The sequence below is a fragment of the Urocitellus parryii genome (genome assembly GCF_045843805.1).
Source record: "Urocitellus parryii isolate mUroPar1 chromosome 13 unlocalized genomic scaffold, mUroPar1.hap1 SUPER_13_unloc_8, whole genome shotgun sequence".
NCBI lineage: Eukaryota > Metazoa > Chordata > Mammalia > Rodentia > Sciuridae > Urocitellus > Urocitellus parryii.
In genome coordinates, this window is record NW_027551776.1 from 1,056,506 (window position 1) to 1,080,782 (window position 24,277).

Consider the following 24,277-nt stretch of genomic DNA (forward strand, 5'->3'; position numbering starts at 1 on the left):
GACTAGCAAACTCCATTATAGAAAACAGCTGTTTAAGAAACACTTCACCTTGGTTTTCATAAGAGTGACTGAATGGGTGCTAAAAATGAAGTGTCTGTTCAGCTCCTTAGCCCATTTATGTTTGTTCAACATCTCTAGCAATTAGAGAAATGCAAATAAAAACTACTTTAAGATTTCATCTCACTCTAGTCTGATAGCAGCTATTAAGAATACAAACAACAATAAATGTTGGTGAGGATGTGGGGGAAAACATACATTGCTGGTAGGACTGCTAACTGGTGCAAGCAATCTAGAAAACTTGGAAATGGAACCACCATTTGAGCCAGCTATCCCACTCCTCAGTCTATACCCTAAAGACTTTAAATAGCATACTATATTAATAGAGCCATTTCAATGTTTATAGCTACACAAACCACAATTGCTAAACTGTGGAAGCAATCTAGATGCCCTTCAATAGATGAATGGACAAAGAAACTGTGGTACATATATATATATAACTGAATATTGCTCAGCATAAAAAGAGAATAAAATTGTAGCATTTGCAGGTAAATTGATGGAGTTTGAGAATATCATGCAAAGTGAAATAAGCCAATCTCAAAAAAACAGGGGCTGAATGTTTTCTCTGATAAGTGATTGCTAATACATATGGGGGAAGTGCGTGGGATAAGTGGAAGAACTTTGGATGGAGCAAAGGGAAGTAGGGGACAAAGGGGTAGGAAAGACTGTAGACTGAAATGGACATTATTACCATAGATACATGCATGATTATACGAATGGTGTGATTCTACTTCATGCACAACCTGAGAAGTGAAAAATTCTGCTCCATTTGTATATAGTGAATCAAAGAACTTTCTATTGTCATGTATACCTGATTAGAACTAAAAAGAAAAGAAAAAAGAACAAGAAGTGCTAGATTACTTGCACACTGAAGGGATCAGAATCTGAAAATGGGAAGGCAGAGTTGCCCCTGGCTTCTCCACTGAGCTCTCCATCTGATTCCCCTAAACCCAGAGTTGAATCACTGCCTTAACTCTAGTCCATTTGCTTCCTGTGACACTGTTCTCATGATGCAACATCTGATAACCTGAGTGTCTGAGCACCTAACAGCTACACTGTGTTTAGGGCAGGCACTGCTGACAGTATCACTGGAAACCACATTTCTCATCAAAAAAATGAGATTCCATTTTTTTTCTTAGAAAGGGAATCAATCTGTCAACATATTTTCGTCAGCAGTCCTTTCAGACTAGTTTACTTTTTGTTTTGACTTGGTTGTTTATAATAAAGGTATGAAAATACAGTCTTTTTCAAAAGGCACCAGATTTTTAGAGATTATTACCAAGAATATAATTTTAGTCATTAGTTCAGAATTTTGGGGGTTTTTTTGCATATTTTTCTAAGTGTTAGTGCCTATTTCTAATAACTAGAGTATATTTAATTGTCCACAGGGATTTTAGCATCCTTGGGAAGGTAAGCTTTGCACAATGGAATCCTTTCCAAGCTTTGAGAACAGGTATTTAGTTCTCCCATTTTCAACAGCTAGATTGTCAAAGGGCACCTCATGTGACTCATCCACAATATTGAATATTAAGGACAATTTAGCTGTAGCTTTTTTCCTTCTTTGCATTTTCCATGGGAAAATTCTTCATTTTAAAAACTTTAAGTACTTTGTTGCATAGTTTCTGGAGATATTTATTGGTCTTTGGGTTGGCCTCTGTGCTCATTTATCAATAGCACACTGCTTTCCTTTTGGCTTTAAGTTTAATCAAAGTTTTGATATTTAGTATTGTTTGGAAATCTTTGCTGAAACATTTCTAACTCTTGTTCATGGTCCTGTTTTTTGTTTTTGTTTTTCTTTGTGTTCGATGATCCACCTGATGTTTCATCTCAAATCTAATTAATGGCTTAGAAATTTTTTTCTCATCACATGCAAAAACATACTAATTTCTGAATTTTTAAAAAAATATAAGAATTAGGTAATGAGAAATTTCCATAAAAACATTATGCATAAGGCATTATAAAACAATAATCTATACTTAATGTTTGTCCATTTGTAATATGTGAAAACACCATAGTTTTCTTTGAAAATAAAAATTTATGCAACAATATTGTTCATATTACTTGGTCTCTACATACATATACACATGCCTTGAAATTCTTAAGATTTTCAGAGATGAAATTTAGAAAATTCAGAATATCTATAATTCACAGAATTAATGTCTTATATTTTATATTAATATGTGTGAACAATGCTTGTTGCATTTGTGAATGAAACAGAGAGCCTCAGCAAGGATTAGTGGTTGATCATTAAATCTTATCAGCAACAAACTACATAAATAACAACAACAGAGCAGTTGTTTAGGTAGCAAAATGAGTAGTTGCAACAAGGTTTTGTATCTGCATAGGCTTTATTTTCTCATTTTGTGCTGCCTTTGCATTTTAATTTTGGGTGATGACAGGGTAGGCTAAGCACACTTATATCAAAGAACCTCAATTACAGCACAGTAGTTTTTAGATCTGCTTGCATGTAGAATGTCTAAGGAAGCTAATAAAAATAGAGCCTGTCCTAGGATGTTGCACAGAAGCCACTGGAAGAAAGCAAAGGTGCCTCTTGGGGTATTAACATGTGTAGAGCCAGAGAAGCAGTACTTAGCTATGATGTGATATGCCCCCCACTGAGGTCACAAGCAGTGGGAGCCAGCTGGTCATTATAAATTAACCGATAAAGTCACATCCAAATATATATATTAAAATCCCCACTGCCAAGGATGTCATGACTACTCTCTGGGTTTTAAGGGTACCTATTATACATGTTCTTATAATCAACAGATCCTCAGTTTATATATTCAAAACTGGAATTCTGGGCTTCCTATTCAAATATGTTCCCTCCCAAGTGGTCTCCATCTCCTTTGATATGTCTATACCTACCTGGGCTCAGATAAGACAATAGAGTAATTTGTTTTTTGTTCCTTCCTTTCTCTGGACTGATATCTAGTCCATAACTTCTGATGCCAACAGTTCTTACCTTCTCTCATGCTCCAAATTAACCTACAAATGCCCAGCTTGGCTCAATAACTAAAGAAACATCTTAGCTGGTCTTGCTTCCAGAAAAGGTATGACATGGTGGTTCAAAGCATGAACCACGCTACTGTTGTGCATCCTCAACATGCCCCTTTATAGCCAAATGACGTGAGGGAAGGGCCACTGAAGGAATAACATGGCTGCTGCCATCTTGAATCACTACCACCATGACTGTGTCAGGTTAACCCAGTTGGGTTTTCCTGTATAGTTAACCCAGGATGCTACAAATAGAAACATTTTAATTGCATTTAGAACTTTATAACTAAGCCCTGGCACCAGGAGTGTGCCTGATTCCTAGCTTAAGATAAGCCAGGTACAATTTGGCTTTGATGAAGTCACGTTTATCTTAATTGGTCTTGCTGCTACCCAGGATCACGCTTCTGTAAGTTCTCCAATTTATTGCACCCTCCAATCCTGGATCTGTTGGCCTCACCTCTTTCTCTGGTCTCAGGACACCTTGTAGCCAGTTCTCATACACTAGGACTAAGTTGTCCTAGAATATGCACCTTCTGCCCACATTCCATCATAGTCTTCCAAACACTGCAGGTACCCTCCGTTTCCAGGGCCTTTGTACTTGGTAATTCCCTCTTACTAAAGACTTTTTCTCTGTTTTTCTCAGAGCTGGATTTTTTTTCAATGAACTTGAGGAACTTTCTAAATGAGTGCTTTCTTAATCCCTCTGTCCAAATTTATAATGCACCTGTCAACAGTGGAAATCCCCTTTTCTTGCTTTATTTTACTTCAGGGGACCTGCTGCCCTCTGTTGCACTACACATGTGACTCACTGACTATGCTAATGTCTGGTTCCCCACCCAAAAATGTGCACTCCACAGTGCTGGGATGTTATTCTGCTTCACTCCCAGCTGTATTTATAGCAGTACCTGGTTGTCAAATGTTATTAGACACTTTATTGCAACTCCTCAGTATTGTATCTTTTCAAAATGTTTCTTCTGGTCACCCTGGGGAAGGAAATGATATTCTCACCACATAATTTTCAAGTCCTTGACCCTAGGTATGAATTGACCAGAGTATTAGCAAGCTGATTTTGTATTTTCTCTCCCATAGGCAGAGGTCCTTTATTAAATTTATGGCAAGAAAACTAAGCTTATATTAGTTATCACTATGTCACATATAAGCCCAAGTTAACCGATATCAAAAACTGTGCATCTACTTTTTTTTTTTTCATGTCTTACCATTTAGACTATAAGTACCTCTACTTTCTGGAAGATGTTGTTAAGTTTCAATCTTAGAAGGGTAACAGCAATTACAAAGAATAAAATTAAGTTAGTGTTAGTATCATTCCATATGGTTAAGCATTAAAACAAAATGCCTTTGAACCAGTGGTACATCCAAAGGGACTTTATATACAACTATCTTGTCATGGCCTGAACCACATGTTCACCTATGATGATTAAAACACTTTCTGTTCACTACAATCATAAACTGTGGACAGTCAAAAAATCAATTTCCAAGTCTTCCCTGTGGCAGCAAATGTCTTTCTTTATAAAGGTGACCTTAGCCTTACCAAGTCTGCTGTGTTAGTCATCTTTCTGTCACCACAACAAAACACCTGAGATAATTAATGTATAAAGAGTAAGGCCCACTTGGGCTCACAGTTTAGGGGTTTCGTTTAACATCAGGAGAACCCCATGCTTTGGGTCCCTGGTGGGTGTGCCAGATGGCAATGCTCTGGAGTGCCTGGAAGAGCACATTGCTGTCATCAAGCTAGGAACCAAAAGAGGAAGAAAAAGAGACAAAGGTCCCACAAGCTTCTTCAAGGGTATGTCTCCAGAGATATGAAGATCTTCACTAAGGACCACTTCCATAATGTTCTTCCAACTCCCAATTGTGCCAGCCTGGAAACCAAGCCTTCCAAACATAGACCCTTGGGGACATTCAAGACCCAAACTGTAGTGTCTGTTAACAGTTTGTTAGCAAAACAGATTCAGACACCAAAACCTTGCTGATCATGGAATGTGTTTGGGATTTTCTATACTTTTCTATGGATCTTGGGTTTATTCAATAGATGGATCTTGGGATTTTTCAATAGATATGGATCCTGTGAGTAGGATTAACACAAAATTATGAAAATCTTTAGCATGCCCTAGACTTCAGTGATAATTAAACTCCTAATTAATAAGAGAAATGTATAATTGGGATGCCATTATCTTTTAAAAACTTATTTGTTCTTGCCTGATCCACAGTAATGAAAGCAAAACAATTAAGACCCTGAATAACTTGAAAGCCTGGTATCATCTCTGGCACTGACAATATCTAGGAAGATCTCCCTTGGCTGTTTTCCCACATATTTTACTGATCACTCATCTTTTGGCAAAATTAAGCCAGTGCATTTCTCTCGGCAATCACACTGCAATGTTTCTGTCAGTATTGATGATAAAATGCTTGCCCCAAATTCTAAAACAGGCCACGGGCGGCGGCCAGACTGGGCCCCGCAGGCTTGAGTCTGTGAACGGCCTCTGGCGGTCCAGCGATAGGATCCACATTCCTACCACCCCACCCCCAGCCGGCTCGGTGCAACGCAGATCAGGGACACAATCCCGCCGGCCGCCGCTGAACTGCAGCGAACATAGGAACCTACTGGGAACCGCAGGCCTGAGTCTGTGAACTGACTCTAGCGGCTTGGTGCTAGGATCCACACTCCTAACACCCCACCCCACCCCCAGCCAGTTCGGAGCAAAGCGGACCAGGGACACAATCCCGCCGGCCGCGGGCGGCGGCCAGACTGGGCCCCACAGGCTTGAGTCTGTGAACGGCCTCCAGCGGTCCAGCAATAGGATCCACATTCCTACCACCCCACCCCACCCCCAGCCGGCTCGGAGGCGGCCAGACCAGGCTCCGCAGGCCTGAGTCTGTGAACTGCCTCTAGCGGTTTGGCGCTAGGACTTTGGCAGCGCTTAGTGCTGAGTTCCAGCTTTGAGACAAAGGAGAGAAGCGGTCCAGTTGGGTTCCAGACACCGGTCGGACCACAGAGGAGGACAGCAGCCGCCATTTCGGAGAGATGATGTAATCATCCCCATGTTCTATTGATCTCAGCTCATCCAGCGACGGAACAGGTGATTTCAGGCTGGTAGTTGCCTGCGTCTAGCAGACAGATTTCTTGCTCAGGCTCGGGACTGGGGATCTTGTGGAGAATACTCCTAGAGGCTCATGCCTGGCAAGGCGTGTACCGGGCACTGAGCAGCTGGATTCTGGTTCCCGGGGCTAACATGGCCCAGGTCTGAGGAAACTGCGGAGACTGCCGGTGGAGGCCAGCTCCAAGTGGAGCGTGCGCTGAGCTAGGGGCGACTGGGTTCTGACTCCCGGAACAGTTTTGGCCTGGGGCTAGGGAACCCGTGGGGGTCGCTCGCTGGAGCCAGCTCCCAGCGGAGAGTGTATCGAGATAGGAGAGGCGGGGTTCTGGCTACCGAAGCTGCTTTGACCCAAGGCTAGGGAACCAGCGGTGTCTGCTTCTCAGTCAGGGTCCTGTTGGGTGCTGTGGGGGCAGAGTGGAGCTTCCACCTGCACCCAGAGCAGGCCAAGTGACCCGCCGGCGTGGTAGCATGACACCCCAAACGCAGCTGGGTCTGAAGAGAGTAGCCGCCCACGCCTAGAATAGGATCAGCGACCCCGCGAAGCGGTAGCCAAGTAACCTCATTTGGAGTAGGGGCTGTGCAGAGCGGGCAGGCAGACCTGCGGCCCACTGGCAAGACAGGCCAGGTAGCTTGCCAGAGTGGTGGACACGTAACACCGAGGCAGTTGCGTCACACTGGTTGGAGTGGGGGCGGAGTAGGGTCGCCGCCCGGGTCCGGAGGGGGCCCAGCGACCCATTGGAGAGGTAGTCAGGTACTCCCATTGGGAGTGGGGGCTGTGCAGAACTGTGACCCACCGGCCTAGAGGTATGCCAGCGTGGTAGTCTCGTCACACCAATTGGAGTGGGGACCCAGCAGAGCCGCCACCCACATCCAGATCAGGACCTACGACCCCAGGGCGTGGTAGTTACGTTACCACAATTGGAGTGGGGGCAGAGCAAAGCCGCCTCCTGTGCCCGCAGGGGGGGCAGACCTGTGACCGATCAGCGTGATAGACAGACCACCATAATTAGAGGAGGAGCACAGCCACTACCCACCCTGCAAGGGAGACTTTCCAACTATACAAGAGCAACATAAACAAATAGGGGGTAAATTTCAAAAACACAACAGTTGCACCAAGCAGAAAGAAACGCGAGCAGTATGAAAAGACAAGGAAAGAAAGGACCACAAGCAATGCAGGTCAACTCAACTTTAGAAGAGGTAATAGCTGCAACAGATGGAATATCAGATAAAGAGTTCAGGATATATATGCTTCAGATGATCTGGAGTCTCAAGGAAGACATGAGACAGCAAAATCAGACAATGAAAGATCACATTGACAAACAAATCCAGGAAGTAAAAGATCAATTTCACAGGGAGATAGAGGTAATAAAAAACAAACAAATTGAAATTCTAGAAATGCAGGAAACAATAAACCAACTTAAAAACTCAATTGAGAATACTACCAGCAGAGTAGATCACTTAGAAGAGAGAACATCAGACAATGAAGACAAAGTATTTCAACTGGAAAAGAACATAGACAGCTCAGCAAGTCTGCTAAGAAACCATGAGCAGAACATCCAAGAATTATGGGACAATATCAAAAGACCAAATTTAAGAGTCATTGGGATACAGGAAGGCACAGAGCTCCATGCCAAAGGAATAAACAGTCTATTCAGTGAAATAATACGAGAAAACTTCCCAGAATTGAAGATTGAGACAGAATCCCAAATCCTAGAAGCCTACAGGATGCCGAATGTGCAAAATCATAAGAGATCCACACCTAGACACATTATAACGAAGATGTCCAACATACAGAATAAGGAGAGAATTTTAAAAGCTGCAAGAGAAAGAAAGCAGATTACATTTAGGGGTAAACCAATCAGGATAACAGCTGATCTCTCAACACAGACTCTGAAAGCTAGAAGATCCTGGAATAACATATTTCAAACACTGAAAGACAATGGGCTCCAACCAAGAATCGTGTATCCGGCGAAATTAAGCTTCAGGTTAGAAGATGAAATTAAAACCTTCCACGATAAACAAAAGTTAAAAGAATTCGCAGCTAGAAAACCATCTCTTCAAAAAATCCTTGGCAAAACATTACAGGAAGAGGAAATGGAAAATAACATTGATAACCAACAATGGGAGGTAGGACAGTAAAGGGGGGAAAGTAGTCAAAGAGGATAACAAATCAGGTTTAGTAACATCAATAAACAAATATGGATAGAAGAACAAACCACATCTCAATAATAACCCTAAATGTTAATGGCTTAAACTCATCAATTAAGAGACACAGGCTAGTAGAATGGATCACAAAACAAGACCCAACAATATGCTGTCTACAGGAGACGCATTTGATAGGAAAAGATATACATAGACTGAAGGTGAAAGGTTGGGAAAAAGCATATCACTCATATGGACCACGGAAACAAGCAGGAGTGTCCATACTCATATCTAATAAAATAGATTTCAAGCCAAAGACAATCAAAAGGGATAAAGAAGGACACTTCATACTGCTCAAGGGAACCATACACCAACAAGACATAACAATCATAAATATATATGCCCCAAATAATGGTGCAGCTGTGTTCATCAAGCAAACTCTTCTCAAGTTCAAGAGTCTAATAGACCACCATACAATAATCATGGGAGACTTCAACACACCTCTCTCACCACTGGACAGATCTTCCAAACAAAAGTTAAATAAGGAAACTATAGAACTCAATAACACAATTAACAACCTAGACTTAATTGACATATATAGACTATACCACCCAACTTCAAGTAGCTACACTTTTTTCTCAGCAGCACATGGAACCTTCTCAAAAATAGACCATATACTATGTCACAGGGCAACTCTTAGACAATACAAAGGGGTAGAGATAATACCATGCATCTTATCTGATCATAATGGAATGAAACTGAAAATCAATGATAAAAGAAGAAAGGAAAAATCAAGCATCACCTGGAGAATGAACAACAGGTTGCTGAGTGATCAATGGGTTTTAGAAGACATCAAGGAGGAAATTAAAAAATTCCTAGAGTTAAATGAAAACACAGACACAACATATCGGAATCTATGGGACACATTGAAAGCAGTTCTAAGAGGAAAATTCATTGCTTGGAGTTCATTCCTCAAAAAAAGAAAAAACGAACAAATAAATGATCTCATACTTCATCTCAAAATCCTAGAAAAAGAAGAGCAAAACAACAGCAAAAAAAGTAGAAGGCAAGAAATAATTAAAATCAGAGCTGAAATTAATGAAATTGAAACAAAAGAAACTATTGAAAAAATTGACAAAACTAAAAGCTGGTTCTTTGAAAAAATAAATAAAATTGACAGACCCTTAGCCATACTAACGAAGAGAAGAAGAGAGAGAACCCAAATTACTAGCATACGGGATGAAAAAGGCAATATCACAACAGACACTTCAGAAATACAGAAGATAATCAGAAATTACTTTGAATCCTTATACTCCAATAAAATAGAAGATAGTGAAGGCATAGATAAATTCCTTGAGTCTTATGATCTGCCCAGATTGAGCCAGGAGGATATAGACAACCTAAACAGACCAATAACAATAGAGGAAATAGAAGAAACCATCAAAAGACTACCAACTAAGAAAAGCCCAGGACCGGATGGGTATACAGCAGAGTTTTACAAAACCTTTAAAGAGGAACTAACACCAATACTTTTCAAGCTATTTCAGGAAATAGAAAAAGAGGGAGAACTTCCAAATTCATTCTACGAGGCCAACATCACCCTGATTCGTAAACCAGACAAAGATACTTCAAAGAAAGAAAACTACAGACCAATATCTCTAATGAACCTTGATGCAAAAATCCTCAATAAAATTCTGGCGAATCGGATTCAAATACATATCAAAAAAATTATACACCATGATCAAGTAGGATTCATCCCTGGTATGCAAGGTTGGTTCAATATACGGAAATCAATAAATGTTATCCACCACATCAATAGACTTAAAATTAAGAACCATATGATCATCTCGATAGATGCAGAAAAAGCATTCGACAAAGTACAGCATCCCTTTATGTTCAAAACTCTGGAAAAATTAGGGATAACTGGATCATACCTCAACATTGTAAAAGCAATCTATGATAAGCCACAGGCAAGCATCATTCTGAATGGAGAAAAATTGAAGGCATTCCCTCTAAGATCTGGTACAAGACAGGGATGCCCTCTCTCACCACTTCTGTTCAACATAGTCCTCGAGACACTGGCCAGAGCAATTAGGCAGACGAAAGAAATTAAAGGCATAAAAATAGGAAAAGAAGAACTTAAATTATCACTATTTGCAGATGATATGATCCTATACCTAGCAGACCCAAAAGGGTCTACAAAGAAGCTATTAGAGCTAATAAATGAATTCAGCAAAGTGGCAGGATATAAGATCAACACGCATAAATCAAAGGCATTCCTGTATATCAGCGACAAATCCTCTGAAACGGAAATGAGGACAACTACTCCATTCACAATATCCCCCCAAAAAATAAAATACTTGGGAATCAGCCTAACAAAAGAGGTGAAAGATTTATACAATGAAAATTACAGAACCCTAAAGAAAGACATACAAGAAGACCTTAGAAGATGGAAAAATATACCCTGCTCATGGATAGGCAGAACTAACATCATCAAAATGGCGATATTACCAAAAGTCCTATATAAGTTCAATGCAATGCCAATCAAAATCCCAACAGCATATCTTGTAGAAATCGATAAAAGAATCAGGAAATTCATATGGAATAATAAAAGACCCAGAATAGCAAAAACAATACTAAGCAGGAAGTGTGAATCAGGCGGTATAGCGATACCAGACTTCAAACTATACTACAGAGCAATAGTAACTAAAACAGCATGGTACTGGTACCAAAACAGGCGGGTGGACCAATGGTACAGAATAGAGGACACAGTAACCAATCCACAAAACTACAACTATCTTATTTTTGATAAAGGGGCTAAAAGCATGCAATGGAGGAAGGATAGCATCTTCAACAAATGGTGCTGGGAAAACTGGAAATCCATTTGCACCAAAATGAATCTGAATCCCTATCTCTCGCCATGCACAAAAGTTAACTCAAAATGGATCAAGGAGCTTGATATTAAACCAGAGACATGGCATCTGATAGAAGAAAAAGTTGGTTATGATCTGCACGCTGGGATCGGGCTCCAAATTCCTCAATAGGACACCCATAGTGCTAGAGTTAACAAACAGAATCAACAAATGGGACTTACTCAAACTAAAAAGTTTTTTCTCAGCAAAAGAAACAATAAGAGAGATAAACAGGGAGCCTACATCCTGGGAACAAATCTTTACTCCACACACTTCAGATAGAGCCCTAATTACCAGAATATACAAAGAACTCAAAAAATTAGACAATAAGATAACAAATAACCCAATCAATAAATGGGCCAAGGACCTGAACAGACACTTCTCAGAGGAGGACATACAATCAATCAACAAGTACATGAAAAAATGCTCACCATCACTAGCAGTCAGAGAAATGCAAATCAAAACTACCCTAAGATACCATCTCACTCCAGTAAGACTGGCAGCCATTAGGAAGTCAAACAACAGTAAGTGCTGGAGAGGATGCGGGGAAAAGGGCACTCTTGTTCATTGCTGGTGGGACTGCAAATTGGTGCAGCCAATTTGGAAAGCAGTATGGAGATTTCTCGGAAAGCTGGGAATGGAACCGCCATTCGACCCAGCTATTCCCCTTCTCGGTCTATTCCCTAAAGCCCTAACAAGAGCATGCTACAGGGACACTGCTACATCGATGTTCATAGCAGCTCAATTCACGATAGCAAGACTGTGGAACCAGCCTAGATGCCCTTCAATAGATGAATGGATAAAAAAAATGTGGCATTTATATACTATGGAGTATTATTCTGCATTAAAAAATGACAAAATCATAGAGTTGGGAGGGAAATGGATGGCATTAGAGCAGATTATGCTAAGTGAAGCTAGTCAATCTTTAAAAAACAAATACCAAATGACTCCTTTGATATAAGGGGAGTAAACAAGGACAGGGTAGGGACGAAGAGCTTGAGAAGAAGATTTACATTAAACAGGGATAAGAGGTGGGAGGGAAAGGGAGTGAGAAGGGAAATTGCATGGAAATGGAAGGCGATCCTCAGGGTTATACAAAATGTCATATAAGAGGAAAGGAGGGGTAAGACAAGATAATACAAATGGAAAAAAGGATGTACAGTAGAAGGGGTAGAGAGAGAAAAGGGGAGGGGAGGGGAGGGGAGGGGAGGGGAGGGGGGACAGTAGAGAATAGGACAGACAGTAGAATACATCAGACACCAGAAAGGCAATATGTCAATTAATGGAAGGGAAACTGGTGTGATACAGCAATCTGTATATGGGGTAAAAGCGGGAGTTCATAATCCACTTGAATCAAACGGTGTAATATGATGTATTAAGAACCATATAGTGTTATGAACGACCAATAAAAAAAAAATAAAATAAAATAAAAAAATAAATTAAAAAAAAAAAAAAAAAAACAAATTCTAAAACAGCTAAAGGCACATTCATAGCAATGCCTTGAGAGCTCTCACACTTGACTGGTATACACTCAAAAAGGAATATATATATATATATATATATATATATATATATATATATATATATATATTTCATCTTAATGTTAATTGCATCATATGATTAATCACTGCCAAAATGTTTAGACTTTGTTTTACCTATGAAGAGGTAGTAGGTATAAAAACTACATCAGGATTTTTTAAGCTACTTGAAACCTTCATAAATTAACCCATGGATAATTCCTTCCTTGGGGAAGTTACAACTTTATCAAGACAGTATATAGTAGTAATAACAGGGATACCAAATTATAGCTAAGTCATAATTACCTTAGTATCATCTAGAGTTGATTTTTTTCTGAACATTATTTCAGATGTGTAGGGTCAAGTTATGCAGAGATTGAAGTACCTGTTTCTACACCATTAGAGTAATACAGAAACAGTTCTCCAAAGGAGGGCTGCCCCTTTTGGTTGGTGAAATGATGTTGAGGAGGAAAGCTTATGCACAGACAGTTACAAAGGAATGGACAGTGCTGTATGTTCAGAGAGGCCATGGCTCACACCAATTAAGTTAGGGTAGTTATCATCCTAGACTTGATTTTTTGAGCTCCTATACTTGCAGGAACATATGTCACATAGAAAGAGTCAAGGATTTATGTACAATATGTATTTATTGTTATATACCACAATTATTTTAAAACTGATTTTCTAGGTAAAGAAGCTATTCCTTACACATTATTGCATATGAATACATGGTTACATGAAGTATGTATGTTTAGAAACATCAATTTTTTTTTCCAAAAAAATTCATGTGATTATGTGGATCTAAACAAGGCACTCTTTTTATATATTTATTTTTCAGTTTTTGGTGGACACAGCATCTTTATCTTACTTTATGTGGTGCTGAGGATCAAACCCAGCGCCCCATGCATGCCAATCGATTTACCGCTTGAGCCACATCCCCAGCCCCTAAACAAGGCACCTTAAAAGTACAGAGTAGAATGGTGGTTTCTGGGGATTGGCAAGAGGGAAATAGAGATATGTTCCTCAAAGAGTGCAAAGTTTCAGATATGAAGGATGAATAAGCTCTGATAATGTAATGTACAGTGTGATTATAACCACACTGTATTGTATACTCACTATTTACTAAGACAGTAGATCTCAAATGTCTCACCAAAGAAGAGAAAAAAAAGAAAGAACTATAAATGGCATAGGTGATGACTATGCTAATTGGCTTAATGAAGGCAAGCATTTCAACATATATACATATTTCAAAACATCTGGTTGTATACTTTAAATATATATAATTTTTGTCAATTATATCTCAATAAATCCAGGATAAAAATGTATATTTTAGAAAGATTCAAAGAGAGCAAAGAGCACTTTTTCATAAATTTAGAAAGTGAATAGAGGACTGGGAATGAAGCTCAGCTGTAAAGCATTTGCCTAGCAGGTGTGAGGCCACAGGCTCCATCTACATCATCATAAAAAAAGAGAGTGAACATTCTCCGAAGATTTTGACATGTATTGATGTAAAAAATCATTCATCCTTTTTGCTTTTGACTAATAAGCAAAAGACTTAGTGGTAATTATTTCACAAGGAAAGAATATTTCCAGAAAATAATGACACAACCCTTAACCACCACCTTTTAACTGCTTTATAACATTTTTTAACACTTTTTGGCCATCACATTACAATCACAATGCACATCTAAATAAGCATGTCAACTTAAATAAGCAAGTTAAATGCTTGACTTTCTTCATTTTGGTTTTGTACACAGCAAACACACATAGGAATTTAACTATTACAGAAGAGCTTAACATACCTGTCATGTTGCAGTACACAAGAGCTGGTCCCAGAGGGCCACTTCCATCTGAGTCTATGTAGTAGAAGCCTGAAGAGTTTCCACTGTGCTTGTAAGCTTCACATGATCGCTCATACAGAGCTGCAAAGAAGACACAGTATCACAGAGGGGCTGTGAGGGAATGGGCTCCTCTCTGCTGCTCATGGCATGTGACTTTTCTCCCATGACATTCATCCTGCCATTGCCCTTGGTCACATCTTCTCTAGGAGGGTGTTTTTCCATCTCAATCAGGCAGCAGAAAGATTCAGAAGCACAGAGTGAAAGATTTGGAGATACTACTGTGAATCAGAATCCTACACATTCTTATTTTCAAAATCAAGCAAACCAGACTTCTCGTCTAGTACAAGTTTTACCTCATAATATTTTTAAGCATCTCAAGTACATCTGCCTAAATGTTGTTATTATCTAATAATCATTGATTTTTTAAAAAAAAACTTTACTCAGTAATTACATCTTTTGTTCACTTAAAACAATTCATATTTAAAACACATTTTTCCAATGAGTTGAATTTTACATATCAGCAATTTTTAACGCCATTTTAAATTCTTTTTTTTTCTTTTTTCATATATATATATATATACATATATATATATATTTTTATTGGTTGTTCACAACATTACAAAGATCATGACATATCATATTTCATACATTAGATTGAAGTGGGTTATGAACTCCCAATTTTACCCCAAATGCAGATTGCAGAATCACGTCGGTTACACATCCACAATTTTACATAATGCCCAATTAGTAATTGTTGTATTCTGCTACTTTTCCTATCCCCTACTATCCCCCCTCCCCTCCTCTCCCATCTTCTCTCTCTACCCCATCTATTATAATTCATTTCTCTCCTTGTTAATTTTCCTATTCCCCTCACAACCTCTTATATGTAATATTGTATAGCAATGAGGGTCTCCCTTCATTTCCATGCAATTTCCCTTTTCTCTCCCTTTCCCTCCCATCTCATGTCTCTGTTTAATGTTAATCTTTTCTTCCTGCTCTTCCTCCCTGCTCTGTTCATAGTTGCTCTCATTATATCAAAGAAGACATTTGGTATTTGTTTTTTAGGGATTGACTAGCTTCACTAAGCATAATCTGCTCTAGTGCCATCCATTTCCCTGCAAATTCTATGATTTTGTCATTTTTTATCAAAATGGCGATATTACCAAAAGTTCTCTATAGGTTTAATGCAATGCCAATCAAAATCCCAACGGCATTTCTTGAAGAAATAGATAAAGCAATCATGAAATTCATATGGAAAAATAAAAGACCCAGAATAGCAAAAGCAATTCTAAGCAGGAAGTGTGAATCAGGCGGTATAGCGATACCAGATTTCAAACTATATTACAGAGCAATAGTGACCAAAACAGCATGGTACTGGTACCAAAACAGGCGGGTGGACCAATGGTATAGAATAGAGGACACAGAGACTAATCCACAAAGTTACAACTATCTTATATTTGATAAAGGGGCTAAAAGCATGCAATGGAGGAAGGATAGCATCTTCAACAAATGGTGCTGGGAAAACTGGAAATCCATATGCAACAAAATGAAACTGAATCCCTTTCTCTCGCCATGCACAAAAGTTAACTCAAAATGGATCAAGGAGCTTGATATCAAATCAGAGACTCTGCCTGATAGAAGAAAAAGTTGGCTATGATTTACATATTGTGGGGTCGGGCTCCAAATTCCTTAATAGGACACCCATAGCACAAGAGTTAATAACAAGAATCAACAAATGGGACTTACTTAAACTAAAAAGTTTTTTCTCAGCAAGAGAAACAATAAGAGAGGTAAATAGGGAGCCTACATCCTGGGAACAAATTTTTACTCCTCACACTTCAGATAGAGCCCTAATATCCAGAGTATACAAAGAACTCAAAAAATTAGACAATAAGATAGCAAATAATCCAATCAACAAATGGGCCAAGGACCTGAACAGACACTTCTCAGAGGAGGATATACAATCAATCAACAAGTACATGAAAAAATGCTCACCATCTCTAGCAGTCAGAGAAATGCAAATCAAAACCACCCTAAGATACCATCTCACTCCAGTAAGATTGGCAGCCACTATGAAGTCAAACAACAACAAGTGCTGGCGAGGATGTGGAGAAAAGGGTACTCTTGTACATTGCTGGTGGGACTGCAAATTGGCCATATTGGTGCGGCCAATTTGGAAAGCAGTTTGGAGATTCCTGGGAAAGCTGGGAATGGAACCACCATTTGACCCTGCTATTGCGCTTCTCGGACTATTCCCTGAAGACCTTAAAAGAGCATGCTACAGGGATGCTGCCACATCGATGTTCATAGCAGCACAATTCACAATAGCTAGACTGTGGAACCAACCCAGATGCCCTTCAATAGATGAATGGATAAAAAAAATGTGGCATCTATACACAATGGAGTACTATGCAGCCATTTTAAATTCATTCCAAAAAGACACTTCCTTAAATGCTTTGCAAATTGAAATTTAAAAAATCAAAATATTGACATGACTTTTTAAAATTTCGATTTATTCTAATTCATGGCTGACTTTTTAATTTGTACACAAATGCTTTGCTATGTACAAGGCAAGAGATTAAAATCTGCAGATGGTGAACCTAATTGATATTTAGCAATTTTAAATGAGTAGTTAACCTAGTTTGGGTCACACATTGCCTTGTTGGGAAACCCTTTGGAAAGCCTCAAAAGCAGGTTACAACTGCTAGGAAAGAAATGCAAAAGCATCAGACGAAGTGTCCACAAAGATAGACTTGGGCAGTGGTTCAGCAAGGGACACCAAGACAAGACATACTAATAGGATATAAACTTAGGCCTTTCCACATCGATGGCCCTTTCTCTCTCTCTCTCTCTCTCTCTCTCTCTCTCTCTCTCTCTCTCTCCACACACACACACACACACACACACACACACACACACGTGTTTATATATATTATGTGTGTATATTTTATATATGTACAGATATATAACCTATATACATTATGTAACACACACACGTGTTTATATATATTATGTGTGTATATTTTATATATGTACAGATACATAACCTAACCTATATACATTATGTAACACACACATGTGTTTATATATTATGTGTTTATATTTTATATATGTATAGATATATAACCTATATACATTATGTAACACACACACACACACACACACACACACACACACACACACATATATATATATATATATATATATATATATATATATCCCCCCCATTTCAAATAGTTAAGAATGACCCAGGAAGGAGAATAAAAATTATTTTTCTCTCATCTCACAGAATAAAAAGGACAAAGAAATGTCTGCTTAGTTCAAGGATACTACAAAAGAAAATGTTTTTTGTTAAATATGGTCAAGGGTCTAAATCAGAGGTCACCAAATCAAGAGTCCAACTATTACCATCTCCAACTGATGGAAATATAGACAATATAAATTGTTTTCTCAACATGCTTGGATTTGGGCCACTAATATTCACGTTTCCATAAATAAACAAACATGCCAATAACCACCTAGGAACACAGCTCACAGTGATACATACACATATCAAATTGCCTAGAAGAACAAAAAAAAAAAAAGAGGAAGAATGATTAGGAAAAAAATAATATAAATGGGAATGTAAATATGCAATAATTTTATACTTAGAACCCCAATCCCTGTCCTCTATCCCACATAAAAATAATGGCTTCATGATCACTTGGTTTTGATTTGGCAATATCCAACTTTCTTTTGATATATCCTTAGAGAATCACAATAAAATCAATTCATTAACAAACCAAATCATGTGCCACAGGGAGAAAACCCTTTACATTTATCAGTCAAGTTTCTCTTCTCAGTATTACTTAGAATTATGTTTAGATCACAGCTACTGATAACAAACACATTTAGTTGGTATCTGCTTTGTCTAAGACACTTTTCTAATGTGATGAGGGAACTGTAAGTAAAAGAGACCATCTCAGTGTTAACTCTGTGACTGTGACCAAATCCCTAGCCCAAGATTTCTAAGGTTAGATGTCTAACTTCTTTCAAAGGAGACATTCCTTAGCAAATTCTTACCTACCCATGTAAAACTCAGTGAAGATGCGAGTGGAACTGATCACTGGATATAGGGGGGGAGGAGTCACCTTCTTTTGCTTCTCTTTGGAAATCCCACATCTGGAGACCCACGGGTCTCATTCCAAACCACACTAGTTCCCTGAGATTCAGTTCCTGCAAAGTTAGATTTATGACAATCCATTCTCTGCATTATACATAGTTTGTACCGGAATAAAATTAATTAACAAGGAATAGTTGTTTTTTTTCTTATCCCCACTCAGTCCTGGGTATTAAATCCTTGCACATGCTAGGAAAGTGTTCTACCACTATGTTATATCCCCAGTCCTTTGTAGTCTTTATTTTGAGACAAGATCTCAGTAGGTTGCTGAGAGTCTTGTTAAGTTGCCAAGGCTGGCCTTGGACTGGCAGTGTTTTTGCATCAGCTTTACACATGTGTGCACTATTGCACCAGGGCCATGGAAGGGTTTTTTTTTTTTTTTTTTTTTTAGTGGTACAATGCTAGTATCCCCCCATCAGGAGGGACTGAAGGAAGCAGACATGAAATTTCATACTCCTCCTCTAAAGACCAAGGGAGAGGGGAAGTGCTATGGAGACAGGACCCCAAATATCAGGAGTGACACACAAATTAAAACACCAACCAACCAACCAGCAAACAAACAAATCTAAAACAAATAGAAGCAAAAGCTAATAATTAGAAAAACATGAGTATTTCATGGGCTTTGTCATATGCTTCTAGAAACTAATGTTAAGTGGTCAATAAGATTTTATTAGCTAGAAAACTAAGTAAGCTGTAAGTAAAAGGGACCATCTCAGTGTTAACTCTGTGACTGTGACCAAATAATCTGTGTTTATGTTTGTGTGACACAGAATAATTCTTGAGGAAGGAGATGAGTGGTATTTGACAGTCCTGGCTCCAGTCTCGGAGTTGTAAGTCTGCTGTCAATCTCCTCAGCCTCCTTCCTCCCCTAAGTGCTAAGTGTAGGTGATAATAACTCGCTAAGTGTAGGTGATAATAACTCATCTCCTATGGTTGTTTTGAGTATTCAAGGAGTAAAAACATGCAGAGGACTAAAACTGGGCATGCATTTGATAAATTCTACAGATATTAATTCTTTCCATCTCCTTCACTATCAAACAACAGCAAGACTGGGTGGGACCTGAAAGTTTACTATTTTCTCTTCATTTTCTAGAACTACTGCCACACTTACTCCTCGTCTGGTACTTCTGAGGTGTTCCTCATTCAATTTTATATTGACATCCTGGCCACACATTTTCTTTGGAAGACAAGAAAGAACTGAGAACTGAGAAGTATATGTGTACCCAGATCAAGGAATAGAACAAGACATCACATTGTTTGTTTTTTCTTTTTCTTTTTTTTTGTTCCAGAGATTTTACTCAGGGGCACTCAACAACTGAACCACATACCCAGCCCTATTTTGTATTTTATTTAGAGACAGGGTCTCACTGAGTTGCTTAGCACCTTGCTGTTGATGAGGATGGCTTTGAACTCACAATCCTCCTGTTTCTGCCTCCTGAGCCGCTGGGATTATAGGCATGTCCCACCACACCCAGCTCACATTGTGTGTTCTGAGTGCAGTTTATTTATTTTTAACCTCCTGCTATATTTTATTTTACTACACTTATTTTCCCTTTGCTGGTTCTTTTCTTTTCCTTTTTGCTATGTTCTTCTAATTGATACTATGAATTTTTAAAGCTACTTTAACATCAATGGGAAATAAAATTGATAAAAATAAAGCAGCTGAAAACAAGTCTGTAAAAGACTATTGCTTCCTGTTTTCTGGTACATGGGTGCATGGACACAAACACATATGCACAAAAGAATGAACGGGATATAAGAACAGAAAGGAGAGCCAGTGAGTTGTGTGGCTTACAGGAATGGCAGGTGGCTCCCACGTAGCCAGTGTGAGTGCAGTCGCAGGAGAAGGTGTCCCAGGACTGGGAACATTCACCCCCGTGTTCACAATAGCTGGGCAAACACCTAAAGAAAGACAGACAGACACACTGCTGTTTCCCACATTCAGTCATAATAAAATGTGCATATACAGGGAAAGATGAAGGACAATAGTCAACAGAAACATTTCAACAGGACCAAAGACTGTGGAGTCTGTCCTCAAGGTCACCTGACACAACCACAAGTTCATAAGTGCAGTAGATTCTCATGTATTTGTGACAGATACATTTTCAACACTTTGCTTTTTATCAGAAAAACTGTTTGCTTCTTATAAAAACATAAGATTGATTTCATACATCATCAGGATATAAATTGCTTGCAACAACCATAGACGGACACACATTTCCCCTTAGTCCTTCCACACCCTTGTGATGTGACACTGCAGATCTTTCCATCCATGGCATAGCCTGCATCTCTACCTTGAATGTAAGTTGGGCATGTGACCAAATTTAACCAAAGAGACATTTTAACAACACAATATTTAATAATTTAATGCAAAAAGAACAGGTTTCTTTTGTAAATCTCAAATATACTTCTGGTATGTATACAACGAAGGTTTTTTGCCTAAAAGCACAACAATCTGATACATGTGTTATTTTCTAACTTGCCTGCATTTCCCCAAAGGTCCATTGGCTTTAATTCTTTATATCCATCATGATTTTTATGTATAAAAATTTGCATAAATAAATACAGCCTTGTTCACAAATCTGAAGCAGTTTATAAGATCATGATTTATTCTTATTCCCTCTTCACTCCAGTTCATTGTTCAAATTGTTTCCACACAACTGCTAGCAAATAGACTGAAATTCATCACATCATGATATTTAGGAAAAACAGAAAACTAAAACTAAAACATTGAACAACCAGCTTTAGAAAGATACAAAGTCAAGAAATTTCCCCTCTTGACCATACACACAAAAACATAAAGGGTGAGAGTCCCAAAGCAGGACTAACTTAAGCAAAAAACTGATAAGATCCTAAAACTGTATTAGGAATGAGAGATTCACAGCAATAGTAAAATATTTGCTTATGAGAAGACAATATAGGGCTGGACAGGGATGTAGGTAAGTGGTAGAGAACTTGCATAGCATGCACAAGACCTAAATTCAATTCCCAATACATTAAAAATATAATAATAAGGGCTGGGGTTGTGGCTCAGTGGCAGAGAACTTGCCTACCATGTTTGAGGCACTGGGTTCGATTCTCAGCACCACATAAAAATAAATAAACTAATAAAATATTTAAAACAACTAATAAAATATTTAAATAATAATAATAATAATAACAACACAGTAAAGTGTGAGCACTTGGAAGTACACAGAAAAGCACAATGTTCTCTGTTGCTCCAGGGACCAATTTTCAAATTAAAAAAATGCAAAAAAAAAAAAAGTAAAATAAACACCATCAAGTGGAAAGTAGAAAACCCAAAAGATAAAAAGGAATAGCTGTCTATTTTACTTTCTTTCCCCCTCTAACACTGCACAAATTATACTTCCAGATGCTGAAATTCTTGTAGATGTCACCAAGCATTATCTTCTAATCTTTGGTTTTCCTTGAAAAAAAAAAAAAGGAAAATCTTCAATGTCAATAAAAATAGGAAACAGGCAAATTTATTTTAAGAAAGAAAAATGTATTTGATTTTGAGAGTCTCCTGGGATAATGCTTATTTGTAAATTCTGACAGTGTTCAAAACAGATTGTTAATCTTAAAGTGATCTATGTTGAGAATACACTGATAATCAGTTTATACCAGTGAAGGTCACATTTATATTATGAGATTCATACAAAAGCCTATTCAGCTTACTTTACAGAGTGAATGCTGAGGATGATACCCATACCTTGCAAGTCAGCAGGTCAATTACATAGCAGTGGAAGGAAACAGAACAAAATATAGCAGAGATACCAAAAGCCAGACATTTCATACCAAACATTAAAAAACCTGAACTAGTTCTAGTCTGGTTTAGCTGTTCTCTGTAGTTCTGACGTTATTCCTTGTATATGGATTATACAAGTGGTATCAATGCCAAGCCCAGGATGTTAACTAGAGAGCTACAGCTTCGGGCAGGTGCTCTGGTCTCCATATCCCTCAGCTCTAGCTTTGCAACACTTATGTGCTTCCTGAGATGGCAGACCCACAGTAGAACCAGCAAGATGCTGCTAGCCAGGATGGTGGAGTGGCCATTCTTCATAGCGTAGATGTGGTAAGTGGTGGTGAACTTCCCAGACCTGGCATGACAATTCCTTTTCAGCCTCAGTGTTGGGAGCTTGTAAGGGGGAGGCTGAGGGCATCCTGTATCTGAGGCCTGGTCTTTATGGGTCTCCCCTGAGGAACAGAGTGCCTCACCCTAATACCACCATCCTGACCTTTTATGGCTGGGTCAGAAATATCCCTGAGCAGGACTCTAAAAATGGTGGATGAGGAAGAAGGTTGAAGGAGTGAACTCTCTTGTCTATAATGTGAAGGACAAGACTGTGACTCTGAAGAATGGTGTCCAGGTCCAGGTGAGGCCCATAACTCATTTCCTCATGGAGTTTAAACTATGAGCACAGAACACAAAAGCCTCAACTGTTTGCAAAAGTTACAAAACTGCCAATTCTCCTCTTGAGCTTGATGTCTGCTTCTTCCAAGGAGTAGAAACTTTGGGATACCTCTGTCAAAGTTAATCCTGCTTTGTCATTTGAGACACTGACACTAGAATGAAACCCAATTTCTTATAAGAGGACCCACATGAACACTGACAAGAGGCCTTCCAGGTTTCAAGGGAAAGAAGCCAGATTAAGTGTTAAGGGTTGGAAGGTACACTTCACAGGAGAAAACAGTGATGTCTCTTCATCCCCAGGGCTGGGGGGCAGACCAACCTGCTTACCTCTACCACCAACCCCAGGCCCTCTGAAGCTCTTACTTCAGTGGCTGCAGTTACTGGCCTCCTCCAGGCCTGAGGGCTTCTCCCATAACCCCAGTCCCTACATTCCAGGCTAGATCGTGAGTCCACAGAGAGGACCAGATGTCAGATACAATGAGAAAAAACCAACATGTCAGTGTACCCCATCACATTGGGTGTGTGCCTATGTGAGAGCCTGAACATGCATGTGCTGGAATGTTAGTGTGCCCAAGTTATATGTGCCTGTGTGCCCAAGTTATATGTGCCTGTGTGCCCATTGTAAGAGTATAAGAGTGTGTGTAAGTGTGCTTGAGTGTGTGCCTGTGTGTGCCCTTGTGTGAATGTACCTGCACATGAGTATGCATAAATACATCTGTGAGAGTGTGTAGGTACATCTATGAATATCTTATCTAACTTGAATATAGTTCACTGCCAAAGATATGGGGTTCATAGGGAGCCGTGTGCTCAGCACCCTGGCACTGTTTACACAGCAGTGAGGAAATATAAGTCTGCTCCAAGAATAGACAGAATTCATGAGAAGGTAGCTCATGGCTCCTCCAAACACTGCATGGGCCTGAACATGTATAGATTCCAAGAAGATGTCAACCAGAGTTGATGTAGAAAAGGGAAACAAGGATTCAGATACCTCTTAATACTTTCATGTTTCAAAAACCGTTAAGAGACCAGGGTTTTTAGCCTGGTGGGGAGCTGATTCTGACAGTCAGTTAAATTGTCCAGCATATATTTATAGGGCTTGAAGTGGGAGAGGATGTATAGACT

The 24,277-nt window shown here is 39.0% G+C and overlaps 1 protein-coding gene across 1 annotated transcript in view; it reads right to left on the reverse strand.

Moving 5' to 3' along the window:
• LOC144251463 (contactin-associated protein-like 3) overlaps positions 1 to 24,277 on the reverse strand; it is a 181,886-nt gene that overhangs the window by 61,940 nt on the left and 95,669 nt on the right. Inside the window, 2 exon segments of the mRNA XM_077794357.1 lie at positions 14,544 to 14,663; positions 20,537 to 20,643. Coding sequence (XP_077650483.1) covers positions 14,544 to 14,663; positions 20,537 to 20,643 — 227 coding nt within the window.